The sequence below is a fragment of the Doryrhamphus excisus genome, chromosome 5 (assembly GCF_030265055.1).
Source record: "Doryrhamphus excisus isolate RoL2022-K1 chromosome 5, RoL_Dexc_1.0, whole genome shotgun sequence".
Taxonomy (NCBI): domain Eukaryota; kingdom Metazoa; phylum Chordata; class Actinopteri; order Syngnathiformes; family Syngnathidae; genus Doryrhamphus; species Doryrhamphus excisus.
In genome coordinates, this window is record NC_080470.1 from 25,042,069 (window position 1) to 25,064,265 (window position 22,197).

At 44.9% G+C, this 22,197-nt stretch overlaps 3 protein-coding genes across 5 annotated transcripts; all 3 read left to right on the top strand.

Moving 5' to 3' along the window:
- The first annotated feature begins 387 nt into the window (after positions 1–387).
- On the top strand, positions 388–8,998 carry map1sa (microtubule-associated protein 1Sa). Its single transcript, XM_058072704.1, has 7 exons — positions 388–569; positions 1,241–1,342; positions 1,688–1,770; positions 1,855–1,995; positions 3,347–5,966; positions 7,221–7,429; positions 7,505–8,998. Exons 1-7 carry the CDS (start codon positions 446–448, stop codon positions 7,658–7,660), a joined length of 3,435 nt encoding a protein of 1,144 aa, XP_057928687.1. The 5' UTR covers positions 388–445; the 3' UTR covers positions 7,661–8,998.
- Positions 8,999–9,513: 515 nt separating this feature from the next.
- palm1a (paralemmin 1a) lies at positions 9,514–14,057 on the top strand. Of its 2 annotated transcripts, none has more exons than XM_058073396.1 (8): positions 9,514–9,618; positions 10,113–10,243; positions 11,459–11,568; positions 11,731–11,782; positions 11,867–11,888; positions 11,967–12,011; positions 12,089–12,220; positions 12,296–14,057. In XM_058073396.1, exons 2-8 carry the CDS (start codon positions 10,154–10,156, stop codon positions 12,769–12,771), a joined length of 927 nt encoding a protein of 308 aa, XP_057929379.1. In that variant the 5' UTR covers positions 9,514–9,618; positions 10,113–10,153; the 3' UTR covers positions 12,772–14,057. The 2 variants fall into 2 exon arrangements, with proteins under 2 accessions (XP_057929379.1, XP_057929380.1); XM_058073397.1 differs by lacking the exon at positions 9,514–9,618 and adding an exon at positions 9,732–9,789.
- Positions 14,058–14,373: 316 nt separating this feature from the next.
- misp (mitotic spindle positioning) lies at positions 14,374–21,535 on the top strand. 2 transcript variants are annotated; one of them, XM_058074467.1, is made up of 5 exons: positions 14,374–14,461; positions 16,342–18,306; positions 18,726–18,862; positions 18,935–18,973; positions 21,008–21,535. In XM_058074467.1, exons 2-5 carry the CDS (start codon positions 16,407–16,409, stop codon positions 21,095–21,097), a joined length of 2,166 nt encoding a protein of 721 aa, XP_057930450.1. In that variant the 5' UTR covers positions 14,374–14,461; positions 16,342–16,406; the 3' UTR covers positions 21,098–21,535. The 2 variants fall into 2 exon arrangements, with proteins under 2 accessions (XP_057930450.1, XP_057930451.1); XM_058074468.1 differs by lacking the exon at positions 14,374–14,461 and adding an exon at positions 14,478–15,238.
- The last annotated feature ends 662 nt before the right edge of the window (positions 21,536–22,197 follow it).

Sequence of the window (22,197 nt, forward strand, 5' to 3'; positions counted from 1 at the left end):
AGAGTCCTACAAATGCGAATTTGTATTTGTCTGACAATACAGATAATATCAAATATCAAATATTCAGTTGTGCTACTTTACACCAATATATCGTAAGAAAAACAGGTTACGACTATGTGTTGCTTTGTCCATGTCCACTCCCTGTCACATAAATACGCTATTTACATGTATCATTTTTTACTTCTGTTCACTCAGTCAAAACACTTTTTTAAACAGAATATTCGCCAAATATGAGAAACAAGTTGTGTTTCAGATACTTGTGATCTTCTCGTAGCTTTGAACTCACCACTCACTTCTAATTGGTCACCATTTGTCGCTTTTGCTCCGTTGTCGTCGCTGATTGGTCGTGTCATGTTTTAGATGTCATCTTCCCGCCTTTGACAACAACGGGTGGGTCGGGGCCTGGGAGTGTATGTGGTGACGTCCCCACTGGACCATCCATGCCATGATGGCGGCGGAACGGGGCGGCGGTCCCGGCTCGGCCGCGGCAGATTATTCAATGCTGGTGGTGGTTGGTGCGCTACAGGCCTCTGGCTTGCTGGAGCGGATGTTGCTGCAAATAGAATTGGGTGAGTTTTGTCAAAGATACCCGCCACTGGTGATACGCAATCGCTGAGGGGCAAGTAGGAAGTCGGCGCACCCTTTCACAATAAAACCCTTAATGAGTTAGCTTCCAGTATTTCTGTTGTTGGTTTACTGTTCTTGGTAGACTGTGCATAGTTACTTTTAGTCAAATCATGCTTGTTATTTCAGTATCTTTACTGAAATGTTTGGCCCACGATAAACCGAGTGAGTGACGTCTTGTAGTTTCCCCTTCCGGGTCAACATTTTGAAAAACAGATGTACTAGTCATAATATAGATATTTGTACGTGTGTTTTTATTGAATTGATTATGGGCTCATTGAGCAGCTTGTATGTAACAGCGAGGTCACGCGGACAAGCAGGACTTCCTGTTTGCGGTCACGTTACCAAATATGGCCTGAAACCCTGTGACGTCGTGTACTTAAAATCACAATGAAAACGGCCCAGAAAGCCAATCTACCATGATACGAATTTGAACTTAATTGAGCACGTTCCATGTTTATTTTTCTATCACCAGCGTGTCTGAAACCAAATGATCTCGGTCATTAAGACCCAAACTTCAGAAAGTGTTTGTAATGCTTGCACATCATGGGAAGGCTGTCCTGTGCTGTGGTCACTCAACAGAAGGTGTGAGTTGATGTGATGATGTGTGTTTCAGGCCTGCGCTGCTGGCCTGTGCCAATGAACGTTGATGTTTTGGATCAGCAGCTGAAGCTCTTTGTGTCCAGACACTCTGCCTTCTTGTCAGAGGACATCCCAGGTAAGAATCGTGTCAAAGATGTGTTAACGTGAAGACAGCGGTTATATCTCCCTTATCGGAGAAAGTGTTGTGAAGCTTCACTCTGTGTGAGAATCTTAAGTTCATCGGAGCTGAACGGCTTTGAGTCACATGTGCAATGACAAAGTCACAATGATGCATTTGTGTTTCTGATTTTATTCCTGATTTCCGTGACAATTGCTTAACTTGGCCATCAAGTACTTTTGTTGTTCGCTTCACCTGCCATAACCACGTTTTCATCATCACATCACATGGTTACGCTGCTAAGCGTTCTCCTAGAGCTGATATCTGATGGCTTTTTAAAATATATTTCTTTTGCGGTGAAAGGTCAGCGGACGCTGCAGCACCACGGCGACGTCCTGGACACGCAGGTTGTGTTGAATCCGGCTCACGACCTGGTCTGCTCAGAGGTGAGACTGCGACATGGGCGCAAACGCTCCCATGTTCTGCTTGACACATCAGCATCATTTTGTGCTTCCCATTATTGTGTGGAGGTGCGGCAGCTGCTGTGTCAACCTTCTCGACACAAGCTGTTGATCCTGGCCGGTCAGTGTGTCGAGGACGTCGGAGACATCGTGTTGCAGAAAGGCCGCTTCACTCTGGACGACCTGATCCAGATCTGTGCTGACGAAGAGGTTAGCCCCCCTTGTTCAGGCTCATCTTGTGTCATCTGCGTATTACACTTCCTCATTACCCACAGAGAGCATTCTCCGCCTCACATTCTTTTCTCCTCCACTAGTAGTGTCATGATGTTACTTGTTTATCTCCAGTCCATGTCGAATAAGAAAGGAAGGCATGAAAGATCACATGAGCTGTGTCTCAGGTCACACACCACCACACTCGCACGTAGCATTAGTGTGTTCAGCTGAGAGGTACAGGACAACGCAGTGCAGCATCAGTACCCTCGCCATTGCTACATAAGGGGACGGACTAACTTGAGTGGATGCAATGTACGTTGCATGTTGGTCACACAGTCAGGAGATCGGGAAGATGTGGGTTTAAATCTCTGTTTGGGCATCTCTGTGTGAAGTTTGCATGTTCTCTCCGTGCACGTGTGGGTTTTCTCCAGGTACTCCGGTTTCCTCACACATTTAAAAATTATGCATGTTGGGTTAATTGGCAACTCTAAATTGTCCGTAGGTATGGATGTGAGTGTGAATGGTTGTTTGTCTATATGTGCCCTGTGATTGGCTGGTGATCGGTCCAGGGTGTACCCCGCCTCTCGCCCAAAGTCACCACAACCCTGGTGAGGAAACACGGCATAGAAAATTGATGAATGGATAGTTCATAATAACAAAATTAACATAAAATAATAAAAATAAATGTAATAATTTCATTATATAGAAATCTGCTGCTTAACGATTCAAATCAGTGGCCAGTTTGTGACACACAAATAGTATTTTGAGGGCAAGATATAATTAGCATAATGACAACAAGAGAGTGAAATTGAGTGACGCTTGGAAAAAAAAAAAAAAGAAAAAGTTTGTGCGTACCCCACAGGTATGATATCCACCGCGTTGTTTTTCACTGTGGTAAAAAGTCACATTTGGAGTCTGAACAGGGAAGTGACAGCTAGGCAAAGTGTGTAAACAGAGCTACAAGAAAAGTTGACCGGAAACAGGTTTGATTAGGTAGCAATTATACACGCTGGCATTGATTGGCGTAGTCTGTGCCAAGTTGTCAAACTGAAGCTATTGATGTTTTACACACTAGTTTGGGTTCTCACGGCAATAAGAGACAAAACTTCCCTTGTTGGCTCAACCTTTGTGACAGCAGATATCTTCATTTTCCGAAACTGCACAATGACTATGTGATGGATAATAAACTATACAATGGGTTAGTAATAGCACAACACTGTTTGGGCCCCCGGGAATTAAGTATGCAGTGTACATACATATACTATAAATATTACTATATATCTACTGCTGGAAGTATTCCATTTCAGACACTGCCATGGTTTCTGTTTGTTTGTCCTCTTTTGGCTAGGTTGCCCACTTGTGGAGTGCTACGGCAAAGGCCACTCTTACCCTCAGCTGCCCGGACCTGGGCCTTTGGAGGGAGGACCTGTTGAAGAAGCACAATGTGCTAGACGTCATAAACATCCAGATCAACCCTCCCGAGCTCCTTCCACAGATGGAAGGCTTGCAAGAGTTCACAGAGTACCTCTCAGAGTGTCTGGAACCCGAGTCACCATTTGACCTCCTGGAGCCCCCAAGCACCGTGGGGTTCTTGAAACTCTCCCGTCCTTGCTGCTACATCTTCCCTGGTGGTAAGGGAGACTCGGCATTCTTTGCTGTGAATGGCTTCAACATCCTGGTAAATGGAGGCTCCGACCCCCGCTCCTGCTTCTGGAAACTAGTCCGACATCTGGACAGAATCGACTCGGTCCTCCTAAGTCACATCGGCGTGGACAATCTTCCTGGGCTGAACAGCTTGCTACTGAGGAAAGTCGCAGAGCAGGACCAGGACTTAGCTGCAGGTCAGCCTGAAGAAGACTGGATGAAAAAACTCATCTCCCCGGAGATTGGAATAGTTTTCTTCAATGTTCCGGACAAATTGAAAGCCATACAAGGAGATCCCAGTGAGCTTCGTAGTGTTGACCAAGGGGCATTGATCTTGGAGCGCTTGCAAAGACTTGCTATCAAAGCACAACCTCTGTGTCGGCCCAATATAGTGTCTATTGAGCCACTTGTCTTGTTCCACAAGATGGGAGTAGGCCGTTTGGAGTTGTACCCACTGAATCCAGTCAGTGGCAGTAAAGAATTGGAGGAGTTGATGCAGATTTTGCCCAAAAGTTCCAATCTGAAAGGCTCGGATCTTCCACTCACATGCCTCACTTCCATGTGTGCTTTGCTGGTGTGGCATCCCTCAAGCAATCAGGAGAAGATCGTCCGGGTCCTTTTCCCGGGATGCACGCCACAGCCCAAAATTCTGGATGGACTTGAAAGACTGAAACACCTGGATTTCCTCAGTGTTCCTGTGGCAAGTTCAAAGGACCTTGAAATGTCCAAAGCGGAGAAACTACCAAAGCGTGCCGAAAGTCGAGAAAGCCTCAAGTCTAGAGACTTGCGGACCAGCAGTGCCTTGCAGAAAGAGAAAAATGGACGACCTCCTGTCAAAAAACTGGAGGTGAGAATGAAGCCAAAAGCAGGTGGTGACACTGCCCCCAAAGAGAGAGACCAAGAGGCCAAATGTAAGCCAGTGAAGCCTGCTGAGAAGCTCATTCCAAAGAAGGATATGTCCAAAGATGAGAGAAAGAAAGAGAATGGTGACAAAAAGAGAGAAAGTGTCAAGAAGGAAAGTTTAAAGCTGAAGAAAGAAAATAAACCCGAAGCCAAAAAAGAGACTAAGTGGGAAGACAAGAAAGTAGCTGCATCAGCTGCCAAAGATGTAAAGAAAGTGAGTGGAACTTCAAGTTCAGAAGTGAGAAAATCTGCATTCAGGAGCCCGAAGACGGACATGTTGAACAAAGGGATGAAAGGTAAAGCTGGTTCTACACAGCAGGACTTCACAGCTGAAGACGATAACAGGAACCCTACCAAAAACACCTCAGAACTTCGTAACTGTGACAGGGACAGAAAGAACCAAGGAAGTCCTGAGACAGTAGTCCTTTGTATGGACACCTCCTTAAGTCCAAATGACGACAAATTCTCCAAAGGTGGACCAGAGGTTCAAGGTAACAGTGCACCTGAAGTAGACAGAGCAGCGCATCTGGCCTTGGATGGCCTCAGTCAGGAAGTTCCTCTGAGTACCTCACCCATAGAGAAATCCCCTTTCTTTCAGGACAAAACGTCCACTCATCTTGTGGGAGACATTGCAGACCCCCCCCCCACGCTAACAACTATGCCGACTGAATTCTGCCTCCCTCCAACCTCAGAGCAAATCCGCATGTTTAGCACAGAATCCCAGCCAGCGCTGCCAAAAGACAAATGCTGCTCCAACGGACTCTTGACTGACTCGGAACACAATGTAGAGCATTCCCTGAATGGTCGCTGGGGACCTGGATGTGAGGAACGTATACATGGCATGTCGGAGCTCAGCACAGATGTTCTCCATGATGTCGATCTTTGCTTGGTTTCGCCTTGTGAGTTCCAGCACCACAAGGCTCCAGAGAACCAGAGCACTGAAGCCTGCAGCCAGGGAACCCCGCCCACATCAGTCAGTGAGTCCCTCTTGATGGCCACAGACTCTGATGTTCTGCCTGCAGCGGAGGACTGTCCTTCGCTCGGCACAGACTTCGATGATGATGATTCAGGTAGCCTCCTCTTTCCCGGACATCCTGGCATGCCCCTGTCCCACCTGGCGGCTGAGCATTCCTCCCTGGACCCGCCACCGGCCCTGGCCAAGGACCTGCCCCCGTTACCGCCCCAACCAGAAACGTGCATGGCAGATGTTGACGCATCAAGCCAGACTTCTGCCAGCAGGACCAAAAAAACCCCAGGAGTGTTGCAGAGGGGCACTGCCAGAAGCCCGTCCGGCCACAACGTGAAGCCAAAGGCTAGCAGCACCGCGTCACTTAAAACAACCCCCGCCCTTGACACAAGACCATCGAGCCGAATTTCACTGGGTGGCTCGCGAAGTGGAACTGCCAAACCTTCAGTGTCAGGTAGGCCATTGAGCATCACCTGCAGACTAGGGTGGGGTAGGAATGGTGGAATAAGTCCATATTGGGTTATTGCAATCCTTTCACAACCACAGAAATAATATTACAATAAAGACAATCAGCTACCATACCATATCCATGTAGTTCAGGGGTGCTCACACTTTTTCAGCATGCGAGCTACTTTTAAAATGACCGAGTCAAAATGATCTACCCACTACAAAAATGCAAAACATCTATTTATTTTCAAATGTATTGAGGATTATTTGTACGTACAATGTATGTTGATGTACCTTACATAACCAAATGAGCCAATATTGCAAAACACACATAATTAACTATTAACATTTTTTGTAATTATCTGAGTTTACTTTGATGACTTGCACTGAATTGAACCAGCCAGGGATGCATAGTCCGGACAGTAGCTGCTGATAGCCAGCCTCAAGCACACTTCCAAATGTTTATCAGTCATGGATAATATCCGTATCACAATATCCGTATAATATTCCATATCCGTATGGAAGTGATATGTTTTTTGCCTTTTTACTTGGTCCAGTTTTTGCCTTTTTACTTGGTCCAGCTCCTTCACTCATTTTAGTGACCATAAACTTTAGCGAGGGCTTAAAATCTAACGCAATTCGCCGACTAGCTTAGCACTTTGCATCGTTGTTTACGCATGAGCGGTGACCTAAAGGTCAAAATTCAGTTGTCATCTGACTGGTTGTCCTGTATGTCAATCAAGTAACGGGGATGGATGATAGGCTGACATCGTAAGTTCTGCTGCACTTAGAGACGTTGTTTGATTTGATTGGTCGCCCGAAGGGCAACATTCAGTTGTCATCTGAATGGCTGCCCTGTATGTCAATCAAGTGACGGCATTGATGCTGGGATGATATTTTTTTAATGTCACGCCGTGATCGACCAGCGATCGACCAGTACCACCTCCACGATCGACCGGTAGATTGCGATCGACTTAATGAGCACCCCTGATGTAGTTGAAGACGGGACAACTTGTACAATAAGTACAAAATCTTGAGAGTGGCAAAAAAACGCAACTAATGGATGGACCTTAAGATGTCTATTTTTGAGTCATAATATGCCTCTTAAACTTAAAGACTTTTACATTTACAGAAAGTGCAGTTACACAACATCCCGCCCTGTTAAAGCATCTTCCTCCTAGAAAATGTTGTGTATTGACAGTCAGCGCTAAAAAGATTCATAGAGATATATTGAATTCATCAAAGTCCTCTCTTTTATCAGCGTCCAAACTGTCAGAGGCCTCTGCTGTCCACGTGGACCTGGCCTACCTGCCATCCGGATCAGCCTCCTCCACCATCACTTCGGACTTCTTCAGACAGCTTCGCTCCTCCTATTACGTTGTGAGTGGCGACGAGCCTGTGAAAGCAGCGGCCATGAGAAGCATCCTGGATGCACTGCTGGATGGCAAGAGCAGCTGGCCGGACTTGCAGGTTAGCAGATGCTCCGGTGTGGTGGTTTGGGTTGGGTTGATCTGAGAACCCTTCTGATTTGCTGCGTCTCCTCAGGTGACTCTAATCCCGACGTTCGATTCTGTGGCCATGCACGAGTGGTACCAAGAAACCCATGAGCAGCAGAAGCAGCTCTCCATCACTGTGTTGGGGAGCAACAGCACCGTGGCCATGCAGGACGAGACCTTCCCTGCCTGCAAGGTGGAGTTCTGAGGTTTTCGGAGGTTTTCGCCGTGGTTACAAGCTGACAGGGAATAGTACACAGTTGCCTTATCAGAACTCCCCCGTCCCTTTGATAGGCTGGTCTGTTGTAGCACTTTCTGGCTGCTGGACCCGGACATTCATGCTAGCAGTCCACAAAATATTCAAGTCAGTTCTCATGAAGCAGGTTCTTCAGTTGAGGAGCCATTGCAGGTTCAGATTCCAAATGATAAAGCTTTGTGAGGGATTATAGAAATGAAATGAAAGTGTTTATTTGGATTGGAAAGAACATGTCAAAGCTTCCTGTCTTTGTGGTTTGACTTGGAGTGTTATTGTAGCATGTGGATGTGAAACCTGAGCTGTTTATATCAACTTAATTACACAGTAGATCCCTGCAAATGGTGAAAAACAGCAAATAATGGAAAAAGCCCTAAAAATGACTTTTTGATACTGTAAGCCATACAACACATCTCACACAAGACACAATTACAGACGTACGGGATTGGACTTCAAAACGTACACTTACACAACATCACCAGCATCTTCTTGCTGGAAGATTTTGAGTGAATTGACTCGTGAAACGGCGCCCTGTACTGGATATGTAGATGCAGCACTTTTTTGTGTTGTTGTCCCCTGCTGCTGATGCCATTAAACATTAAGTTTTAGTATTTACAATCTAAAGCAGAGAAAATAATCCAGAGGAGCCACTGCCCAGCCACAAACATGCGGGGATCTAGTACATTATTCCACACTAACATTTCTGATGGCTGAAGCCAGGCTCTTTGTGTCAAGGAATGAAGTTGGATGTTAAAGCTTTGAATATGAAGCTAGCAGCTTGCATAAAATCTTTGATTGGTTTTCTTTCCATGGTAATCACCACGACATTGCATGATTAGTTGATAGCTGTCACTATGAGAGAAGGAGTCATAAGTCAAACAAGGTAAAATGTCGGCAGGTTAAAAACTCCAGTTCTATTAAGTTATTTATTTATTTGTACACTTCCCCACGAATCTTGTTTTAAAATTGACATCTGCATGTTAATGACTTTGGTACTGAAGTTGTGAAGATATGGTCAAACCCTTTCAAGAAAGCAGTAATGTACGCCCTCTGCTGGTCTTTTGCTGCACACACAAAATGTCACAAAATGTGGCTGCAGTGTGCATTCAAATTTGGCTCTGGTCCTGTTAGAGTTCAACTTTACTGTCAATAGCCTTTTAACGTGTTTGTTTAACTCAACGTAAAAATGAAATGTAAATGTTTTTTAAATCGCTTTTGCATACACACAAACACCTGTTTCAGGTTGATTTACTGTTTTTTCAAACACTACTTTGAGGTTCTATCTATTAAAAACTTGACAATTAAATCACCGGCTATCTTGTGTTTATTTGCACAAAACTTGACAATGTAATTTCAAACCTGCGTAAGGATGAGCGGCATTGAAATTATTGATGTATAGAGTAAAATGTAAATAATTACCTCCTCAGACAAGTACATACATAACTGCGAGTGTTTTCGCCATCACAAGTTTCTTAGCATGCGTGGGTTTTCTTCGGGTACTCCGGTTTCCTCATTCCACATTCCAAAAACATGCTAGGTTAATTGGTGACTCCAAATTGTCCGTAGGTACGAATGTGAGTGTGAATGGTTGTTTGTCTATATGTGCCCTGTGATTGGCTGGTGACCAGTCCAGGGTGTACCCCGCCTCTTGCCCAAATACAGCTGGGATAGGCTCCAGCACCCCCTCGACCCTCGTGAGGAAAAGCTGTAGAAAATGAATGAATGAATGAATGAATGAAGTTTCTTAGCTGCATTTCACCCACACATAACTTTACTGTGGAAGAGTCAGTGCTTCTTCCTGATTCGACCTTTATTCTGAAGTAGCTGCGTCATCGAGTGGGCGTGGCAGCGCTGCGGCTGTACACTCGTCGTGCACGCGCGGTCGCGGCTGATGCGTCACACGTGCACTTGAAGTAAGTAGAGGTTTTTTGCTGTCTTTTAGCATGCTGACACCACGTGCTTCCTCGTGGCGCCAGGCGCCTAATTGGCTGCCAAAGTCATCAGTGCCGCGAGCACGTGTATTTCTCTGCAAAGTTGCGCGTGCTCGCCGGAAGCAGACTGGGCGCAGCTGTATTGATTTTTTTGTGTGTGTGTTTTGTTTTATCTCCTTTTGTCAAGCTAATTACAGACTAATTAGACTCTTCGCGTATTAAGTTGTGGTCACAATGTAACCTACCACAAATTTGTGAAAGATGAGACCATATGAAAAAACACAACCCTTTCTGAAAATACATGTTATATTATTGTATTGATAAAACATAATGTTACTATCTGACAAAAAGACACTACAGTAAATACTCGGGTGACTGTCAATGAAAAGCTGACACGCCCCTGAGTGTGTTGCGTTGTCACTGTGTTGACGACCATGGCAAGAATTGTCATGGTACTTGTTGTTTATGTTTGCCAGAGGACACACACAGACACACACAGACACACACATCAGCTGTGATGTCTCAGGATGACAGGAAGTGGCAGAGCGAGGTGGAGGAGAAGAAGCGTCAGCTGGAAGATGACAGACGAGCGCTGCATCACATGAAGGTGAGACAGACAATCAATGGCTACAAAGAAGTCAACTAAAGGTGAAAAAAATGGATACATAAAGTACTGTATGTATGCATACATCGTTTATTGTGTAGTATAGATAGAATACATAGTGTATTTTATGTATGGATACATGTGTAGCATGTACAGTAGTGTATGTAAACATACACATACAGTACACGCCACAGCATCTCAGTAGATTCAGGCCAGGGTTTTGACTAGGCCACTCTTCATTTTGTTTTACTTCAGTCATTCAGAGGTAGTCTTGCTGGTGTGTTTTGGATCATTGTCCTGCTATGGAACCCAAGTTGTTTCCAGCTTGAGGTCACAGACTGATGCCCAGACATGGTCCCTTAGGATTTGTTTGGTAGACAGCAGAATTCATGGTTCCATTTATCACAGCAAGTCTTCCAGGTCCTAAAGCAGCAAAACAGCCCCAGGCCATCACACTACCGCCACCATATTTTACTGTTGGTATGATGTTCTTTTTCTGAAATGCTGTGTGACTTTTACGCAGATGTAACGGAACACACACCTTCAAAAAAATTACACTTTAGTATTTTCCTGAAAGTCTTGGAGATCATCAGATTTAGATGAGCCTTAATGTTCTTTGTGTTCAGCAGTAGTTTTTTGTCTTGAACTCTGCCATGCAGGCTGTTTTTCTTATGATGGAGTCATGAACACTGACCTTAATTGAGGCAAGTGACGCCTGCAGTTCTTTGAGTGTTGTTGTGGGCTCTTGTGTAACCTCTTGGATGAGTCGGCACTGCGCTCATGGAGTCATTTTGCTTGGGTTTCATTTAAAAACTGCATTTTGTGTTCAGTTGTGTTGTCATTGACAAATATTTAAATTAGTTTGTTGATCTGAAACATTTAAGTGTGACAAACATGCAACACAACCAAAATCAGGAAGGGGGCAAACACTTTTTTTCACACCACAGTACACATAAGACTACATACTGTATGTATGCATGTATGAATTCACTATGTACGTACTACTTATGTGTATGTAGACTAAGTATATTTTTAAAAAATTATGTAAACATCTAACGCTGGATGTGTGAGACAATAAGATAAGTGACGTTAGTAATGCTAACATGTAGCCACCTTGCAAGGTGATGTGAGAGGGAACATGAGAGGCAACCAGGAAGTCTCTTGAAGTGTAAGACTGTTGCGTTCAGGGACATACAACGCTTCCTGTTCTGTGTTTAGTCAAAGGCACTAAGAGAGCGCTGGCTACTGGACGGAGCACCACCTATTGGGGATGAACAGAAGCAACAGCATGAGGAACACGCCAAGAACCTGGAGGACACCGTCAGCAGGTCCATTATTGAGAATGAAAGAAAACTAGCACTTTTCTTTAGGAATCCTTCATTTTCCTAGCTATATCTATCTGTCTATTGTATATCTATCCATCTCTCTATCTATCTTCCTACCTATAGCTACAGTGTATGGGTTTATCAATGACATTGTTAATGTTGCAGGTTGGAAAAAGAATTAATCAATCTTGAGAACACAGGAGCATGCACGAGTTCAGTGAGTACACACACACACACACACACACACACACACACATACACACACAGACACAGCGTGTTCATGGTCTTTTGTCACTTCCAGCTGAGGTCAGGATCAATTCAAGGTACTTTTCATCTTCTCACAGAGACCAGAGTAATCACATTTTTAGAGAGCTTATCATGACATCCTGTCTTTTTTGCAGAGGTCAGCCATCACAAGGTGGGAGGCGATGACATGATGAAGCGAGGTGAGTCACCTTTAAGTTGTGACCTTTAAGTTTATCAACGACGTTATTTTGTTGTGTGTGACCTCCAACCTCCCCAGCAATGTATTCGGTGGAGATCAAAGTAGAGCGGGACAAGGCAACGGGGGAGACACGCGTCCTGTCCTCGCACACCAAACTTCCTTTTGACTGCTCTCAGGGAGGGATCAAAGTTTACGAGGACCATCAGAAAGGTGAAAGGTCGTCAAATGGACATGAGATAGTTGCGTTGTTGAGGTCACGTGATTAGTGATTGTCTCGCCTTCTAGTGGTTCATGAGGTCAATGGTGAGGATGGTGTTCACCTGCTCAGTGCCGCCGAGGTGGACGAGCTCATCCTCAAAGCTGATGAGGTGCTGACAACCCCATGCGTGGCGGTCCAAGAGAAGGAGGAGATAAAGGAGGAGACGGTGGAGGCGGCACCGGAGATCACTGGGCTGGAAGCCATGTCTGAAGAGCAGGGTGGTGCCCGGGAGCCTGTCACCATGGTGTTTATGGGCTACCAGGATGTGAAGGATCAGGACCACACCAAGAAGGTCCTTGGCCTGCAGGGGACAGTCAAGGCGGAGCTTGTCCTCATCGAGGACGGGAAGACCTCACCATCAGGAGGACCAGTGGATGCCGTGCCAATTCCTACCACTGTTCCGGAGATAGTGGACAAGTGTGAATCGGCGGCGGTGCCACCGAGAGGGTCCGTGAAAACCAAGAAGGAGAAAGAGGCGCGTAAGTGCTGCATCGTCATGTGAACCACCACCTGGGGGTGCTACAAAATATTTCCGCAAGACTGCAAAACATCACTTCCTGTTTTTTTTACATTTCTCATCTTTGCTTTAAGCAGCTGATTAGCATTAGCACATGCTACCTGTAAAAAAAAGTGTGACAAAGTAATGCAAGCATGTAATGCAAGCATGTCATGAACATGAACGCCATCACTTCCTGTTTGTGTTTCATTGACTGCAGCTGACAACACAAAGCTAATACCAAAGCTAAACATGTGCTGCTGACCTACTGCATGCTAGCAGCAACATAAGTATTGGGGCACAGCTCTTTATCGTGTTTTTCTCCCAGTACACACAGCTGGGTCCACAAAGTCATGCACTGATGAGTTTGCTGTGGAAGAACTAGAACAGCGATGGTGACCAACTTCAGTGATCTCCCAAATGGACACTCCAAAATCTTTTATGTCTTCCCAACTACACTGGAAGCCGTCTGAGATGCCATGTTTTCTTCAAATTTTAATATCCAGCAGCTGTCCCAATACTTTTGTGGGTGGCCAGCTTCCTGTGACCAATGAGCGTTAATGGCATCGCATCCTCCATCAACAGACGCGACCTTGCTGATGTCATGACCAAGAAGGTCAGCAAAACCTTGAGGGAGGAGCTTTAAAATGTTGTCCTAATACCCAATAAGTCTCTTTATGAGCAATACAAGGCTGTGTCTGAAATATACTTCCTTCAGTATGTATACTCATTATCTACAGTACGTATACTATGTACACTTATAGTTTCTGAAGTCACAATCTTGACAGTGTAGTTCAGTCCCGGAAATGACAATCAGAATATTTATCGGCCTCGTCTTCTTCTCTCCTTTTTAAATTGTGAATGGATTTAATAATTACACTGACTAGACTTTAATATATATATGATTAATATTATGATTAATATTAAAATATTTTATTTTTTAGGGAATGAAGGCCGCTTTTTAATCAAACGAAGAATCAAGTTTATTTGTAGTTCTAAACGTAAGATGTTTTTACTCATTTTTTGTCTCTCCGAGGTTATGCTTTTTTTTTTTTACAGCATCTCTCACATCGTATGCAAATAATATGCAAATTCGCCAATGAGGTCATCTAGCAAATTCGAGACACTTCAAGAAGGGACAGCCAAAAATTCCTCTCTTTCTGAAGAGTTGGCCACAGTGCCCAATTGAGACGAAGCTCAAATCTGATTTTTTAAAATGGTTTCTGTACTAACATGGATGTGCTGGTACTTTGCAAACAAATATCTTTATGATTAAAAGGTGGTGTTGCAAAGTCTTTTGGCTGTGTTTTCAAACAAATGTGAGCGCAACATAAAACAGACGGGAAAGTGTAGTATACATCTGAGCAGCAGGGGGCAGCAGGCGACAGAAGAGATGCACTATGTCAGCTGCAGAGGAAGAGGAGGTGCTCATGGAAACACCTGCATGGGATGGTGGTGGTGGTTACTGGGGTCACAGGTGAGATTGGTCAGAAGGTCAGATTGATTAGTTGTGGGATGGGGTGATTATTAGTTTATATGTTCTTTCCATCCAGAGAACTTTCTGTTATGTCACATACAGTTTTGGCTGGTGGGGGCGGGGCACTTGGGGGCGGAGCTTGTAAGTATGATGAACTTTGTCTCAGTGGTCCTTTTTTTTGTGCTTGAGAAGGCTTCTACGAGCGGAACCTGAACTCAGGTAAGACTTTTATTTGAAGCATTCTTGTTCTAATGTCAGCGTTACTGTTAAACGATTCACGTTATCGCTTGACTTCAGACTGACTATTGACACTGGCCTACTATATTCAACAAGTGAGTGTCCAATAGGAGCGACTGACACTGCCTTTAATTTGTTGGTCATGATATTCTTTCTAATCAGAATAAAACACAGGACGGAGATATCTGGCACAAAAGTATTTGTGAACAATATATGACGTGTATTATTAAAAGTGTAAAAGTGAATTGAATCAAACAAAATACATATACAGTATCACCCGCCCCTAGTGGCCATGAACTGTTAGCGCCCCCTACAGGTTATAAATCTTTGTCCAGAGAGTTTCTGTTCGAAATGTTTCTCTGCTTGCTCTCCTCTTGTCCACTTGTTCGCCTCTGGCCTTCTGTCACTTGACAGTGAACAGGGTGTTATCAGTTGACGGCAGGGGGGGAGGGGCTACTGATGACGTCTTATCTGCTCGACTGCACGTGTAGGCTAATGCTAAAGCTAATGGTTTTGTCAGAAGTCACGTCCCAAATTCGGAAAATATTAAAAGAACTAAGGTCTTGGGGTTTGTGACTGAGTGTATGAGTTTCATAAAAAAAAAAACTAAATGGCTAACTGGCTAAATGTAATCGGCGGTCTCAAATGGAGCACTTCTGTCACTGCACTTCAATAAGTATACTACTTTTAACAGTGTAGCAATATTTAGCCACTACTTCTTGAATATTTTTTACTGCTATGGTTTGCTTCTTCCGCAAGGTAGGCAAGATTGTACCTTTTGAGGGTTGTAAGCACTGCACACTCACACTCAGTTTCAATATTTGGGTACTGACAGTGCACATTTTGCACTTATGCAGTCAATAGACTTGGCGGCTTTCCACACAGAAACGTCTTCGGGTCAAAGCTGCAAAATATTTTATTGTTTTGGCTCTTGTTTTGGCTCTAAAAACGGAAACGGTAACCTTAAATGTATTTTTTGAAAACTGTTTTCAGAGTGGGCTGCACGGTAGTTGAGTGGTTAGCGCGCAGGCCACACAGCTAGGGGACCAGGGTCCGACTCCCCGCTTGGGCATCTCTGTGTGGAGTTTGCATGTTCTCCCCGTACATGCGTGGGTTTTCTCCGGGTACTCCGGTTTCCTCCCACATTCCAAAAACATGCTAGGTTAATTAGCGACTCCAAATTGTCTATAGGTATGAATGTGAGTGTGGTGTGAATGGTTGTTTGACTATATGCGATTGGCTGGCCACCAGTCCAGGGTGTACCCCGCCTCTCGCCCGAAGACAGCGAGACAGCTGGGATAGGCTCCAGCATGCCCACGACCCTTGTGAGGATAAGCGTTAGAAAATGAATGGATGGATGGTTTTCAGGGTGGAAAAATCAGAAAATAGCAGCTTGTCATTCTTGTGTCGACGTCACCAACCCACTGCCACCCGATTGCGTCAAGACAGCAGAAGCGAGCTTTGATGAGAAGCTAGCATTAATATTTTGACCAACAAGACTCACCCAGTCATTCTACACACGGTGGATGCAAATTGTTTTCAACAAGCCAAAAAACTCATTCTCAGGAGCATTTCTGTGTGGGCGGGGCCTAAGTCTGTGTTGGGACTTACTATACTTCCTGAGGGCATAAATTCTGGAGTGCTGTCCCAAATCCATTACTGCCATTACGCACTTATATTGATGATACGTATATTATATTGTTATGCTGTCATGATTGACAGGAGAGACTGGACTCCTTTTGTTTCCTTTTCCTTAACAACTTGTCTTCATGCTGTAGTTGAGTACTTCCTGTTGCTTCTATACTAGGGTACTTGTTGTAGTCTAATCTTTTGATAACTGTCAGGATATTGTGACTTTGCAGAGTTTGTGTTCAAGAATTTTCATCCATCTAAGTTGTCATCTGGTCCACACCCCCCCTCTGCTGCCATGGACAAAATTCCCAGGAGGTGGGTGCTCAAGCCTTTGTCCCCCCTGCTGCATCCGTCTGACCTACGTAGTATAGCGAGTCCAAGCAATGGTGAAGATCATTTTATGGCTACCGACAGTGTTACTGACTCCCGCCAAGAGCAGGGTGAGATCAGGGAGCTGGTGGTGCAGGCCCGCCAGATCACCTTGTCACAAGATGGCGGCGACAGCAGCGACGATTTGTATTCCAGCAGTCCCAGCAGCAGCTCAGGCTCTCACTGTGGGTTCTACTCCTTTGTGGAGGATCCAACCAGTCCAGAAGCAGAGCTGAATGAGGCGTGGATGGTCTCACCTCAGCGGCAAGTTCATCTCACCACCTTGAAGGAGGACAAGGCCTTCAAAGTGCAGACCTACAACAGTGGCAGGAAACCAGAGACTATGTTCTCAGAGTCAGAGTCACAGTACAAACTCCAGCCGGAAGACCTCTGCAAAGCATTTGGGCCAGAAGAAGAGAAGCAACTGAGGAAGGATATCATTCGGAAGCAAGCCCCAAAGAAGAAGCCAACATCTGAGATGAGTGTGGTGGAGAAGCTGGATTGCAGTAAGTCTGCAAAGTTGCTGTCAGAAGGTTTCAGTTTGAGCTACACTTCCATCAGAGGAGAACCCTCCCGTCCTGCTGAACCTGGAACAATTGTCAGCGAGCAGATCAACTTCAGTGCAGCTCGGCAGCAGTTTATGAAGCCAGAACAGGACGTGCAGAATACCCCCGTTCGCTCTTGGAGGTCAAGGGTGTCCTGGAAGGCGGAGGAAGAGGGCGCACCAAGGTCAGAACTGTCTGGGGAAGGTGCAACCTTTGTGGACTGGAGAAAAACTGAGAATGACCTCAACGGCCTCAATGATGACGACTTGCTGGTGAAGGTGCATGCCGGCTACATCAGCAACGAGGAGGTGTTTGATGAAAGCATACAAGCTGGAAGCAAAGGAAAGTCCTACCTTCACTGTGAAACCCCGATTGAGCAGGAGATCCGTTTAGTTCAGGAACGTGAGGAGAATCTCAGACACTCACGAGGCCTGAAGCACAGTGACGGATACTCAGAGATAGTGGAGATCCGAACCAAGCGTATGAAGTCACCACTAACATCAATTGAGGCCACAGAGAAGAAGCATGTGGGCTTCATCATTCAGCAAGACAACCAGAACGAGAACCAAAAGCAGGAGGTCTTAGATCTGCCACAGGGATTCTCAGCCACAAAGGAGAACCTGCAGGACCAAGATATCTTTCTGTCCCCTTGTTGTCCTCATCGGCACGCTGAAGAAACCTCCTCTTCTCGCCCACCATCCTGGACTAGAACTTATTCTTGGAGGGACAATCAGGAGTCCACTGGCCTACAATGTGGGAAAAAAGGGGCCCTGGATTTAATTGAGAAGGAAATCCAAGAGACTTTGCAAAGGGAGCAGGAGCTTCGCGAGTCCAGGGAGTGCAAGGGGTCCAGAGAGTCCAGAGAGTCCAGAGAGTCCAGAGAGTCCAGAGAGACCAGAGAGACCAGCAAGTCCAGGGTGCCCATGGAGCCCAGGGAACACAGTCTCTTCTCTCCAACCCCTTTAGTAGAGCAGGCATCCAGAATGTTTTCCAAGGAAATCCAAGAGACTTTGCAAAGGGAGCAGGAGCTTCGCGAGTCCAGGGAGTGCAAGGGGTCCAGAGAGTCCAGAGAGTCCAGAGAGTCCAGAGAGTCCAGAGAGTCCAGAGAGTCCAGAGAGTCCAGAGAGTCCAGAGAGTCCAGAGAGACCAGCGAGTCCAGAGAGACCAGCGAGTCCAGGGTGCCCATGGAGCCCAGGGAACACAGTCTCTTCTCTCCAACCCCTTCAGTAGAGCAGGCATCCAGAATGTTTTCCAACCAGTTTTACCTCACAAAAAGCTCAGGTGCGTACTCTTCAAGTCTCACACTGGCAGTGGAAAACATGCTTTTTAAATACTGCTCCAGTCATTTAACATCAGCCTCCATGATTAACCCAAGCACTACCATGATCCGCCGTAAGCTCACGTATGTGTGATGATGTCATGATGTTCATCAAAGTTGTTGCTCACACAATCAGGTGGTTACCCTTAGTGCAGCTACAGTGACGTGAATCAAAGAATCAGTAACCACACATGGTCCAAAGTCTGCCCAGATGAGGTTAACGAGCTGCACCAATCTATAACCAAGCAACACACGCTATGTCATTCATGACCTTTAACACAGCAGAAGTACGGCTTGAAACATGGTCCTGGTTTTAGTGACCAAATCAAGTTCTATGGTGAACCAAGGAGGTCACAGGTCAACATCCTTTCCACCATTTCAGATGACGTCTCAGCAACTTGTCCTACTGTTTCCTTGGTGACCACCTCCCATGCACCACCCCCTTCCAAAGGCCTGACGGGGGCACTGCTGCGGGACTTTGAGGAACGACGAGCACGACTAAAGCTTGATGAGAGTTCGGTGAGTCAGAGTTCAAAGTTCAGCACACAGAATGTTCTCTTGTACTCCAATCACTTCCTGTTTGTCTTTTAGTACGCTGGGATCCAGCCTGTCGATGACATCAACAACCAGGTGAGGGCTCCCTTCAACTGATCATTTGAAACCATTTCAGTGGGTGGAGGCAGGGCCGGTAGCATACACACAGAGTATACACACAGAGTGCCGAATAATGTAATGTTGTAGAAATTAAATTAGTAGATGCAATATATTGTCATATACTGTAATGGTTCTCCCCGTGCATGCGTGGGTTTTCTCCGGGTACTCCGGTTTCCTCCCACATTCCAAAAACATGCTAGGTTAATTAGCCACTCCAAATTGTCCATAGGTATGAATGTGAGTGTGAATGGTTGTTTGTCTATATGTGCCCTGTGATTGGCTGGCGACCAGTCCAGGGTGTGCCTGGAGTGGTCCGAAATTTGGACATGCTGCTAAGCAAAAGTAAAATGAAATTATTTCAGAATTAAAAATTATTTAGTATTCGAGGGTCCCGGGGGGAGGGGGGGGGGCTGGAGCCTATCCCAGTTGTCTTTGGGCGAGAGGCGGGGTACACGCTGGACTGGTCGCCAGCCAATCACAGGGTACCTATAGACAAACAACCATTCACACTCACATTCATACCTATGGACAATTTGGAGTGGCCAATTAACCTAGCATGTTTTTGGAATGTGGGAGGAAACCGGAGTACCCGGAGAAAACCCACGCATGCACGGGGAGAACATGCAAGGGTGGAATTGAACCCTGGTCTCCTAAGTGTGATAATTAGGTGATAAATAGATAAAATATTAAAGTTAAAAGCTCATCTCGTCTCATTCTAGTAGACCCAATTGCGTGTATCATCCCTCGTCTCTTGAACTGACTGTGCCTTGTGTCTCTATACCTGTTTTTATTTCAACTCAATTACTGATACTCAATTACAGTCTTAGTTTTACACAATACATAAGAAACAACTAGCATTAGCCTGCCCCACCCACCCTGATCCGTGGGAGATTTGTGGGAACACGTGCTAGTCTTTGGGTTCAAAAAGTTTTGGGATCACTCTTAGGGGTGACAGCAGTAACTCAGTGTAATATTGAATAATATATTAGAAATTGACAAGATGCCAGGGGCCAATAACAAGTAAGATGTGGACCGAAAATGGCCCCTCACCCGCACTTTTGACACCCATCTTAAAGTTAATGTCTTGTTTTGTTTACCTTTCACACACAAATGCTTAGCTTAGTTACTATGCTAAATAGAAAACTGGGTAGATTTTTTTTTTGCTTTGATGATGAAACAAGACTTGACCTTGCAAGTGTCAAGGCATTTTTGAAATGTCATGGCATAAGTGACAGCGTGGTCACTACCCCGGTCCTTGTGATCCTGTAACGCTCTTGACGATGGCATGGTGTGCAATTGTCTGACAAAACATGAGGAGCAAGGTCCCAATTCTCGTTGACTAGCTGTTAAGCTCCTTGTGTGGTACTCGGAAAAGATGGCCACACCGTGATGAAAAACCATCTTTTTGGAGCTGGAACTATTCTTTTTGTATATAATTTTCTGTATAATTTCTAGAAAAAAAGGGAAACGATATACTAAAAAATGCAGACCAATCACCAATCTCTGCGGTCCACATCACGTTGCGGTTTGGAGGTGCACATCAAGAGTTGGCGTAATGTTGAAGCATAGTGTTCGCACGCTTGTGCATCAGCAAGGAAATGTCCACAACTCTCCTACTAGTCAAAAAAGAGGACTTACTTGAGATGAATGTTTGTACAAAAGCTACACAAATCTTCTCCAAAAAAGTGTAAACATTCAACCACAAAAACAGAAGGAATGACAAGAAGCCATGCCATAGACAAGGATGACAAAGGACCCATCGGAGCCAGCTCCAAATTCATTGGATGTCCAGACAACAAAAAGCACATAAAAGCATTTTTGGGTCCAGTGATTCAGTGCTGACACTCTCATCACTGAAATGCAATATCAGAGCGGCGTCTCTTCTTCATCGTTTTATCTCTATTCTATTTTTATCTCTATTTTTCATATGACTATCGCCCCAGCACACGTACTGACGTGGTGGACTTAGTCGAGGATTATGTGTGGATATATTTCAAAATGTGTTTGCAGGTCGTGGAATCAACGCGGGTAGTGAGACATAAAAACCAGCGAGCTCTCCGCTGGGAAGCGGGGGTCTTTGCCAACCAACTGGATCACTGAGGCCAACAGGACCGCATCCAGATCCGCATTCAGAACCACATCTTGACATGAGTACAGGTCCAGGTCAAGAGTACCGCATCAGTTCAATGTGTCGTTTGCTGAGTGGTCAGTGCTCATGCTGGAGGGTTTGCGTCAGAAGGGGACGATGACAACATCGTTGTCATTACATAATGATGATGATGATGAGGAGGAGGATGGTGATAAAGCTCAAAATGAATGCTGATCACTTCCTTCAATCATAAAAACACATGTTCACTGTTTCCATGGCAACATGCTGGTCGGCCTCCAGGAAATAAAGTGTGTGTGTTGTGTCTGTGTGTGTATTGAAGCACCTTATCGCCATCAGCACTGTTTCCATGGCGACTGAATGATGAGCCTCAAGTTTCAGGACATAAGGCAGTATGTGTGTGTTTTAGACATTAAATGAAGTTTGACACACACATGCACACATCCATGCAGTGCATATACAGTATGTATACACATACACACAGTATGTGTGTGTACGTGCATGTGTATTTAAGTATATGCGTATATATATATATATATATATATATATATATATATATATATATATATATATATATATATATATATATTGTACACATGCACAGATATATGAATGTACATACAGTATTTGTACAGTATACATATGTGTATATACCGTGTGTGTCTATGTACAGTATATATATACTGTATGTATGTATATATGTATAAAGTTTGGGTACACCCTGGACTGGTCATCAGTCAATCAGAGGGCACATAGTATACTGTAGATCATATTGATCATGCTTCAGATCTTTGAACAAAAAATGCAGTTTTTAAATGAAACCCTTTATTATTAAGGGAGGAAAAACAAATCCAAACCTACATGGCCCTGTGTGAAAAAGCGATAACTTCCAGCGCTGTGGAGGAATTTTGACCCACTCGTCTTTGCAGAATTGTTGTCTTTCAGCCACCTTGGAGGATGTTTGAGCATGAAACGTCACAGCATCTCAATAGGATTCAGGTCAGGTCTTTGACGAGGCCACTCCAAAGTCTTCATTTTGTTTTTCTTCAGCCATTCAGAGGTGGACTTGCTGGTGTGTTTGGAGGTGGGGAAG